The sequence below is a fragment of the Abramis brama genome (assembly GCF_963993115.1).
Source record: "Abramis brama genome assembly, chromosome: 17".
In the NCBI taxonomy this organism is placed as follows: Eukaryota; Metazoa; Chordata; class Actinopteri; order Cypriniformes; family Leuciscidae; genus Abramis; species Abramis brama.
In genome coordinates this window covers 36520903-36531670 of record NC_139979.1, presented here as the reverse complement: position 1 = coordinate 36531670, position 10768 = coordinate 36520903, and the positions used below count along the sequence as shown (strand labels likewise).

The 10768-nt window shown below is 38.3% G+C and overlaps 1 protein-coding gene and 1 long non-coding RNA gene across 2 annotated transcripts in view; one reads left to right on the top strand and one right to left on the bottom strand.

The window, feature by feature from the left end:
- Positions 1–1252: 1252 nt before the first annotated feature.
- The window catches only part of mboat1 (membrane bound O-acyltransferase domain containing 1), a 39194-nt gene continuing 29678 nt past the window's right edge, over positions 1253–10768 (bottom strand). The window contains exon 13 of the mRNA XM_084089987.1: positions 1253–2003. Within this exon, the coding sequence (XP_083946113.1) occupies positions 1880–2003 (124 nt within the window). The 3' untranslated portion in view covers positions 1253–1879. The remainder of the gene's footprint in view (positions 2004–10768) is intronic.
- On the top strand, positions 4181–9916 carry LOC311067839. The gene is made up of 3 exons (XR_014603293.1): positions 4181–4758; positions 5159–5320; positions 9422–9916. It is a non-coding gene; the product is annotated as an uncharacterized lncRNA (long non-coding RNA).

Below are 10768 nucleotides of genomic sequence, written 5' to 3'. Positions count from 1 at the left end.
GCTAGTTGCAGCTGATATCATTTTGAGCTAATTGCTTTACATAGACTTGTTTTAATCAATAATGCCGAGTTCAGACTGCACGATTTTAGCCCCGATTTTGGCTGACAAATGCCCGAAATCACAGGCAAATCGGTGCTCGTTCACGCGAGTGACAATCACGCAGTGTGAATGAGCAAAGACGCGATCTGAGAGAATCGCCGACGAGTCGCCGACGCCCGTGAGATATTTGGCATGCTAAATATCTGGACCTGTCGGCGATTCACAATCCTGCTGTGTGAAAGAGTTCTGACTGAAAAGTACATCGGCGATGACCGACAGCCAATGAGAGAGCATGATACAGCAGCGGGGAGTTCGGGGAGGAGTTATAGGACACAATATCAGTATTTTAATAGATATATTTACAATTATATCAAACAGAAACAAAGCACAAAGATTTGCTTGACCAGCAGCAACAGCAGCACATTGCAAAATTATTTATTTACCCCCAACTCTCTTTGCAGAACACAGTCCTTGCTCCCCTCGTCTTCCCAGCCATTTCCTCATACATATGTTTTTCTTTTTCTCCTTTTCGCTGCAAATCAGCGCACAGACAATTTGGATCGCAAGCTTCTTGCAGGCTATCATTTTTACTAACAATTTCAGTCTCGCGCGAGAACTGCAGTCTTACGCACGTGGGATTTTGCGCTATTTCCTTATCACTTCTCGCGCTTGTTTGGTTGTGAAACGTAGTTTGCGGACCAGACAGAAGTTGTCGGCGATTCTTCCTCCTGAAAGTCATGCAGTGTGAAACCCCCTGTCGCCGATGCATCGTGCAGTGTGAACACACCAGCAACTGATGTTACCCAAGATAGTCACGCAGTGTGAAAAGAACAGTGACCCAACTACTTTGAAAATCGTGCAGTCTGAACTCGGCTTAAGAGTCAGCAGGACTCAGTGCTCACAGAAGAGATGAGCTTTCAGAAGAGATGAGCTTCAGCTGTTTCTCGAACACTCTCGGGCTCATTGAAGACCAGATCATCTGATCACACATGATGGAAGTCCAGCCTAGAAATGGCCAGGTCCTGGTGTTGAAGTGGTTCTGCACAGGCCTGATCCTCCTGGTGTTGAAGTGGTTCTGCACAGGCCTGATCCTCCTGGTGTTGTGCAGTGAAAACCCGCATAACCGGGACCTTGCTTAGAGTCAAAATATATTCTAGTTGCCAGAAATTCTAGTTAGTAAATCTAGGCAGTGTACACATTCAATGCTCATTAATTCATTCACAAACCTCTTTATTTAGGCCTCACCTTCCACAACATGTCATTCTAATTTGACTATTCTTCAGTTAATATTTGCAGGAGTATTTATTATTTATTATTCATAGCCATTATATGCCACAGTAATTTTACTGAAAATGGACATCTTAACCCCAGATAACTAAGATATTATAAAAGACATTATTATTTATACATTAGTATAAAATATCAATTCACTTCATTTTTATAAAAAAAGAAAAACAAATCAAACAATTCTCTCTCGGCATCAGTATAAAGTGATCATGCAGTTATATCCAAAATAAATTAGGAAAAATTGTGTTAAACTATTTTAAAAGACCATTAAAATGGGCAGCATTTATTTACTTAGTAAAGGTGTCACATATTTGCCTCACAGTGAGTACAGCACTACTCAAACTGTGTGTTCCCTTACTCGTTCTCCAGCTGGCTCTGGTGTGGTGTGTGTGTGTGTGTGTGTGTGTGTGTACGGCTCAGCGCTGGCCTGTGAGCAAATGAATACCCAGACCAGCTCTTTTTTAATTTTGTTCACACAAAGTAGCCTTTGTCTGTCAGTGCCTCTTCTCTCTCAGTCCACACACACACACACACACACACACACCAGAAGGGTTCAGTACTCCTTCACATTATTGTTCGAATGCCGGTCAAGTCTTTCAGGCTTGAAGCCCCTGGGTTTGCTGGGTAAGAGGATCACAGCCAGAATACTGATGACATGCACATGAAAGTACATTGATCTGAAGGACAGAGAAAAAAACACGAGATAAACATTACCAGCACAAACTACATCCAGAAAGTGATATCATCCAACAACAAAAAAAGAGAATACAAGACGGTCACATTATGCCCTAAAATAAACATGAATTTAGATATCTTTGCACTTTGAAGGATATGTCTCTCTGGAGAAATGTTGAGAAACACATTTTTCCACATAGAAAAATAGAAAAGCAAATCCCTCCAAATGCGCTGATAAACGTAATTTATACCAGTGCAAATGGCCCGCCTGTAGGCAGAGGCTGTTTACGCTAACTCTGCCCACCACTGGCTGATCGAGGCAGACAGAACCACAAGAAAACCTGTTAGCAGGATCAGTGGTGTGGAGAGGAAGATGGGTGCCGTTAGTTCTAATGTGAGTTTGAATATGCCTTTTTCTAAACTCATTCTCTCTTTTCCCATGACATTTCAGCTCGAAGAGAACTTTATTTTAACTAAAATATTTGAAAAGTAATAAAGAAATAAAGTGCCAAACGGGTAGCCTGACGTCGTCATACTCAGATTCTAGTCAGAATGTGAGTCTGTTCTGCTCCATTGGGCTGTAATTATTGGGTGGTGTTTCAACCGAACCTGGAAAGAAAATGCCTCTGCACTCAATTGGATAGACCTACAACCAATCAGAGCATAGCTGTCACCAGAACTCAACTGCACACACGCTGGAAGAAGTAGAAAAAGAAGATGAGTGTAAACGATCTTTGCCAGTGTTGTAAAATAATTTAAGGATACACGGAGTACTTACCAACACGATCATCATTTTTGAGAGAAATAGTAAAGGTGGATGCATATACGAACAAGTTCTCCATTTAGGATTAGAACTCGACAATACAGCAAACAAATCGAATTCAACCCAAGCGCTCTTTGGTGACATGGATGATTACGTTACTGTTGATCATCTGTCCATCATCGTATAAAGCCCGTGGTGACCTTGGTGACATCGCGACTCTCCTTCCTCCTGAACGGTGGGTCTTCTCTAGTGCTACCCAGCCGGTTCCTCTGCACTGGGCTGCGATGGCTGGCACTCAGGGAGACCTGAGGGTTACAGTGGGAGCTCTTTTGCCGGGCCAGACCAACTCACATCAACTTAACTTTAGCCTACTGTTCTTTGCTGACATCAAACTTGGAGAGGAGAGCACACAAGTCTACCAGATTTACTCTGGTACTCTACCAGCAATTAACTCTCATGGTGTGTTTTTCTCTATCTTTTCGTGACCAGAAGGATAGTTCCGTTAATTTTCAATAAAACAGCAGTTTCCTCAGTCTCTGGGTGCTGCCGGGCACTGAGCGACGCTGCGCTTCCAGGTTCAACCCCCCCTTTCACCACAGGCCAGATCACATTCCCAGGATGCGCTTCTTCCTCACGCATCTCTAGTTCTCTAGGGTTCCTCGGAGCCTGGCAAGTGTCACACCACACACTGCCTCTACTTTAGTATGCTATGCTTCCCGGGATAAGCCCCAGTGCTCCCCCTCGTTGCCCCTCCGTGGGTGTGTTGGTTGTCCCTCTGGTGGTGCTCTCACAGAGCCTGGCTACACTGTAAAACTTTACTGTAAATTTACAGCGAATTTCCTACAGAATTGTACTGTATTTCCATAATACAGTATTAGGCTGTATATTTTACAGAACAGCTGTAAATATACAGCACATTTCTGTTTTCAACCCGATAAATTCATAATACACAGTATCATACTGTAAAAGCACTGCATTGTGGGATTGATTTTTTTCACGCTCAATTCAGTTCAAATGTGACGGAGCTGACAGTAGCTACTACAGGCAAACTTGATTTGTCAGCGGGATTCAACTGAACAGAATAATCATTCCTGTTAACAAGATAAACAGTGTCTGCGAATCTGTGAGCAATTTTTAAGCTTTTGTGAGCTTCGGTTCGTGTTTCAAACATTAGTTGCCTGTGACGCAGCAGAAAATGGGCGACATTAACGTGCTACATGAAGACGGATGGAAGAATTTGTCATCTGAATAACCTGCGCCTGTGACGATTAGTGGGATTTAGAGTTTGAGAAGATGGAAAATTGTTCAACTGAGTGACACGGTAAGCCAATATATTTTGGGTTTTTTTGCATTCGCATTTCTACAATGGTTTCACAAATGCTTATTTGTTTTGATTATGCGAACGCGGTTTTCTACCGCGGCCGCGCAAACAATTCACTCTGTTCCACCTGTTTACCAAGTAACGTTAACGTTAACTTCGATATTTCACATAATAGGCAACATATACCATGTTATTTGCATGACCTGCTTTTGATTATATATATTTTTCGTTTCAGGCTTTGTAATCTGATGACGGTCCAGTGCTAATGTAAGTGCTTTTAAGTAACGTTAGTGTTACAGTTATAGTCTATGGTAAAAAAAAAAAAAATGCTATCAAATGCTGTGTCAGTTCTGTGATCGTGCTTTTGAATCGTTGTCAGAATTTTGCTAGCACAAGAAAATCCATGTTCCTAATGCTGTTTTCAAATGTTAGTAACTTATTCCTGATTGCCATGCCATGGTCCTACAACTAACAATTCAAAGAGAAGTTAGACGGTGTTATCCTTCAAGCAGATAAGTAGATGATATTCAACAAATCTCATTAATCTGTAATATGTTTTGGTTCTGTTGATCATGGTTGTGCTGTCCTTTTTAAAAATTGTTTCAGGAATTTGCAACGCTGATGTCCAGCAATCTAGGCTACATTTGCCAGAGAGTCCACCCATTATTTCCTGGTATGTAAACATTAAAGGGGTAGTTTAAACCTAAAATGAAAATCCATCATTTACTCACTCCACTGAAAAATATGTTTTTCTTAATTAGTGTTTTTTTCTTGTTTCCAGTCCAGATATCTAAAATTCTTACATGAAGAAGCATTTAATTGACAAGTAAAAATTGTCTTGTTTTCTGAAAGAATAAGTCAAAATTGAGTGAGTTTATGCTTAAAACAAGCAAAATAATATGGCAGTGCGTTTTAGTGTTCTAAACCTAATCAATTTTAATTTTTAGGTGAAAATTTTAATTTATAGGAATAGATAGACAACTACATCGAACCACAGTGGAACCCACAATAGTTATTTTAATTATTAATATTATTTATTAATTCATTTTATTTTTATTTTTTTTCAATTACAGGTCAATCTCTAAGCAACCAGTGCTGGACATTACGTTTGGAAGTTCAAGGTGTGTGTGAAGGATCACAGCCTCTTCATCCCTGGCCTGGCAGCGCTGTTTGCCTCCTCCTATAACTTCAGCTTGCAGTACCAGGAAGAGGCAGCACCTTGAGTTTGTTCAGAGGTTAGTCATTAGCATATTTGCCATTTATATAAATATTAGACTGAATTGTGACTTGTCTTGACAGTATTTATTAAGCTGACTACTGGTATGAACAATATGGCCCTGGTTTCCATACAGGGCTTAGCTTAAGACAGGTCTAGGCCTTAATAAAATTAGGGTATTTAAGCAGCTTTTATAAAAATGTCTAATAAAAAAATAAAAAAACATTACTGGTGTGCATCTTGAGACAAAACAGTGGTAGTCACATATTTAAGATATGTCAGTGCAAGTTGTTTTCAGTTGAAGGATTAGTGAAAATTCTATCATTAATTACTCACCCTCATGTCGTTCCAATCCTGTAAGACCTTTGTTAATCTTCAGAACACAAATGAAGATATTTTTGATGAAATCTGAGAGGTTTCTGAACCAGCCATAGACAGAAACGTCTTTGCAAATTTCAAGGCCCAGAAAGGTAGTAAAAACATTGTTTAAATAATCCATGTAACTACAGTGGTGCAACCTTAATATTATGAAGCGATGAGAATACCTTTTGTGCACAAAAAACAAAACAAAATAACGACATTATTCAACAATCTCTACTCTTTCACGTCATTCTCCTACGCTGTTGACGTAGTGTAAACAGTGTCAAGTCACCTTCATTTATATAGCGCTTTTAACCCTCTGGGGTCTAAGGTGTTTTTGGGGTCCTTGAGATGTTCTGACATGCCCTGACATTTGTGCTTTTTTCAGTAGCTTATAAACATATTAATGGCAAAAAAAAATTACACACTATTTAGCACAAACAGGGCTACCATAATATGTGAGCAACAAGAATGTACATGTCTGCATTTTTGAGAGAATAATGTTTATGCGTGGTTATTGAAAAAAATAAAAAATAAAGTTTCTGAAATAAGGCCACAAAACACATACTAAATATGTGCCAATAAGACTTTTGTCTAATGGATGTCATCGCCTAGTGTTTTTTCTTCAAAATTATGTGAAAATCATCCTGCCTAATCATTCACATAACACAATACATTGATTTGAATCTTGCAAAGCACTTTCTGTTTGGAAAGGCAATATGCGGAGTGGGCGTCAACGATCATGCATATTTAGTGGTTCACACCTGAGGAGACAATGGGGCCCGCATACTTAATGAGGCATTCATTCAGGTGTGTCACTGAGCCACAAGAATGCAAGAGCAACAGTTGGAAGCATCTCTATTCTTTTTTATTTTTCCACAAATTGTGCTTGCAAATTGGCCTATAATATCCAAGGAAAACATGTCTAGTAATTGTGCAGTTAATTCTCATACTGTATTTTCAGTTTTGGAATATTTATCCTCTCCCCAAATTTGTCACTAATAAAACACAATAAAAATTATTTAAAGAAAAGGCTTATATTTACCTTTTAATAGTTTGTTTACATCTACCTTGTAAATATATTTTTTTATTAAAAAGGTTACAATTACAACAACAATTCAAGTGTAATCTTTCTTTGTAAAAACTAAAGTATACATTTTATCATACATATTTCAAAGTTAAGGATTTGATTGATTATTTGATTACTTTATTTTTGACAAAACATACTATATTTAACATATGAGCAAAAATTGGCAAACAAAAGCTTATTTGAGGTGGCAGATATTTTACAGTAAAAATGTATAATCTATCCAAAACTAATCAACGAAATGTTGTCTTTCATATGTCTGTAACATAGGTCTTTCATTTTTATTATAAGAAATATAAATGTTAATTTGCGATTTTAATACGTTGCTTATACAAATACATTTATTTCAACATATTTCAGTCGATTTTTACTCAGTATAGCAATACAGTTTGCTAAAACCGAACGCCTGACTGTAACGTTGTTTTTATGAAATATTAGGGCATGTAAATGTTAATTTGCAGTTTAATACGTTGCTTATACAAATAGCCTCAACATATTTCAGTCGATTTTTACTCATCTCAGTATAGCAATACAGTTTGCTAAAACATCATCATTCATTCACAAACACACACACAGAAAGGCGATTTAAATTTAAACTGTCTTTTTGCGAGCTGTGGTAAACAGCGCGCATCTCTGCGGCTGCCGTTCATTCATTCACAGAAACGCGATTAACTTGAGAAGGAAAAAAAACTTACTACAGTATTCGGATCCTCGCTCCTCGCAATACCCGCACTCTGAGGGACATTTTCCATTATTATTATTCCTCACAGCGCTGCCAGATGGTGTAAACACGTAGGCTACAATGATATGATTAAACTTGTGTTTTCTTGAGCTGATATGGGGGGCGTTCACAGGTTTGCCTCAGTGAATAGCACGCGCTCTCCGTGGGCGGAGTCACATTACTTTTGAATGAGCTCTAATTAGCTCGACTGGAATCGCTCTCTTTTAATACAGATTTCACAAGATGAGAATATTTGTTTTTTATATAAATTACCTCATTTAAAAGAAGAGGATTCAAGCTTCATGCCTGTGTGTCTGTATGCCTGTTTGACTGAGTATTCGCTGAGTTACAGTTCATTTTCGGACGCGTTTCAGAATGGATTTAACTTACAGAGAGAAGGCAGAACTCGCATCACGTTTATTTTTCTTTATTTGGCAAAAAGCACAACACTTTGTTTTTATTGTGAGTATACACAAAAATAATACACATTTAACAGAATCGATTGATGTATGAAACTTGCTTGTAATATCAAAGTCAACAGAGCAAAATTAATTTCTTTTGAACTGAACTGAAAAAAAGCGAGCTGGTATCGCCGGCGATACCACCGACCTCAGGGGGTTAACAATATAGATTGTTTCAAAGCAGCTTTACAGTGATAATAGGAAATTACAGTAACATAGATTGTTTTGGCTTTAGAGCAGCTCTAGAATAAAGTTATTAGATCAACTATTTTTGACTGTCAAAATGCCGGCGGACACAGCTTCCGTGAGTTGTTCAAAATCTTTATTTTTGGTGAACTCTGTGTACACAAACAATGTTCTCAATGCTGGAGTTCATGTGTAGAGCCCCTGGTGATACTTCGAGCACAGTTTCATGTTGTGTCGAGCCTTCTTAGTGTTTTCAAAAATAGCGATTTTTAATGCTATCAGAGTCGTGCCCCATGCACTCCCATTCAAAAAGCAATTTGACCGAAAACGAAAATACGGTCAAACTTAAAAGTGCCGTTTCCATCCTAATTATGCTTTTAAACGAAAGTTTGCCTCGGGTAGATTAACAAAAAGACCCTAGGTTGCATTTTGGCGAGAGTTATCCTTTAATACACTCCGGCCCACTCATCCTCACAAATCAGTGTAGGAGAATGACATGTAAAAGAAGAGATTATTCAACAATGTCGTTATTTTGGGGTTATTTTGCGCACAAAAAGTATTCTCGTCACTTCATAATATTAAGGTTGAACCACTGTAGTTATATGTTCTATTTACCAATGTTTTTACCACCTTTCTGGGCTTTGACAGTTGCAATGACATTGATGTCAATGGAGGGACAGAAACCTCCCAGATTTCATCAAAAATATCTTAATTTGTGTTCCGAAGATGAACGAAAGTCTTAAGGGTGAGCAATAATGACAGAATTTTCATTTTTGGGGGCAAACATGCATTTTAGTCTGGTAAATGTCATGTTTAACATTATCATGTAGTCATGTATGCAATAAACATTGCAAGGCTTGCAATTAAAGTTAAATTATTTCTGTCACAAAGGTTTGGGCTGCATTCTGGCAATGTGTGCTCTATATAAACAGTCTATGGTTGCCCTTCCACTGATACTCTGATGGGACCTGATGAGGGGATGATATTAAAAGTTGTAGAATAAAACTTTAAATCTGGCAACCCCACTTCCAAAAGTTTAGTTAGTTGACACTGACAGTGCACATGTAAACAGACACATTGAGTTGATGTATTTTAACCAGGGCAGAAAAAATATCAGTTATTGATCACAACATCCAACATTGCATTTTTTTTTTCATGTTCAGTTTTATCCAAACAGATTAGTCGTTAAAAACGATATCTGGTTTTTATTTACACATATTTTGTGCTGTCTCTCTATGTCAAAATATATAAACTCAGTCCATAATATTTCATTGTTTTTTTTTTCCTTTCTTTTCTGCCTTTTAGACGATTTCCTGACATCAATCCTGAACGTGGATCAAAAACAAAGAAAGGACAAGTAACTTCAAAGAAAACTGGCCAAGTTGTGCAAAAAAAGATCACTGTAAGCCTACAAGTGTCCTCACTTCTGCGAAAACTTGAAGACTTTGAATGGAATTTCGTTTGCACTTGTATGGACTTCAAAACAGAAACAGCAATTCACTGCCATTATAAAGCTTGGAAGAGCCAGGACATTTTTTAATATAACTCCGATTGTATTCGTCTGAAAGAAGAGTGTCGTATAGACCTAGGATGACTTGAGGGTGAGTAGATCATGAGCTAATTAAAATTTTTGGGTGAACTATCCCTTTAATTAAGTGCTAAGTGTTACCTGTTTGTTGTTAAGTGTTAAATTTGCATTTTATGTTTAAAAAAACATTCAGCCAACATGTTCAAAGAAGGCAATTTTCTGATCTTTGCTTTTAACCAAAATAAATGTTTTAAAACCCAGAAAATGTTGTTTTCTTTTTCCTAGTGTGACTACTATACAATTTATTGCTGTAGACAAGTTTAATATTGTAAAAGTATGTGGTATATACAGTGAGGAAAATAAGTATTTGAACACCCTGCTGTTTTGCAAGTTCTCCCACTTAGAAATCATGGAGGGGTCTGAAATTGTCATCGTAGGTGCATGTCCACTGTGAGAGACATAATCTAAAAAATAAAATCCAGAAATCACAATGTATGATTTTTTAACTATTTATTTGTATGATACAGCTGCAAATAAGTATTTGAACACCTGAGAAAATCAATGTTAATATTTGGTACAGTAGCCTTTGTTTGCAATTACAGAGGTCAAACGTTTCCTGTAGTTTTTCACCAGGTTTGCACACACTGCAGGAGGGATTTTGGCCCACTCCTCCACACAGATCTTCTCTAGATCAGTCAGGTTTCTGGGCTGTCGCTGAGAAACACGGAGTTTGAGCTCCCTCCAAAGATTCTCTATTGGGTTTAGGTCTGGAGACTGGCTAGGCCACGCCAGAACCTTGATATGCTTCTTACAGAGCCACTTCTTGGTTATCCTGGCTGTGTGCTTCGGGTCATTGTCATGTTGGAAGACCCAGCCTCGACCCATCTTCAATGCTCTAACTGAGGGAAGGAGGTTGTTCCCCAAAATCTCGCAATACATGGCCCCGGTCATCCTCTCCTTAATACAGTGCAGTCGCCCTGTCCCATGTGCAGAAAAACACCCCCAAAGCATGATGCTACCACCCCCATGCTTCACAGTAGGGATGGTGTTCTTGGGATGGTACTCATCATTCTTCTTCCTCCAAACACGTTTAGTGGAATTATGACCAAAAAGTTCTATTTTGG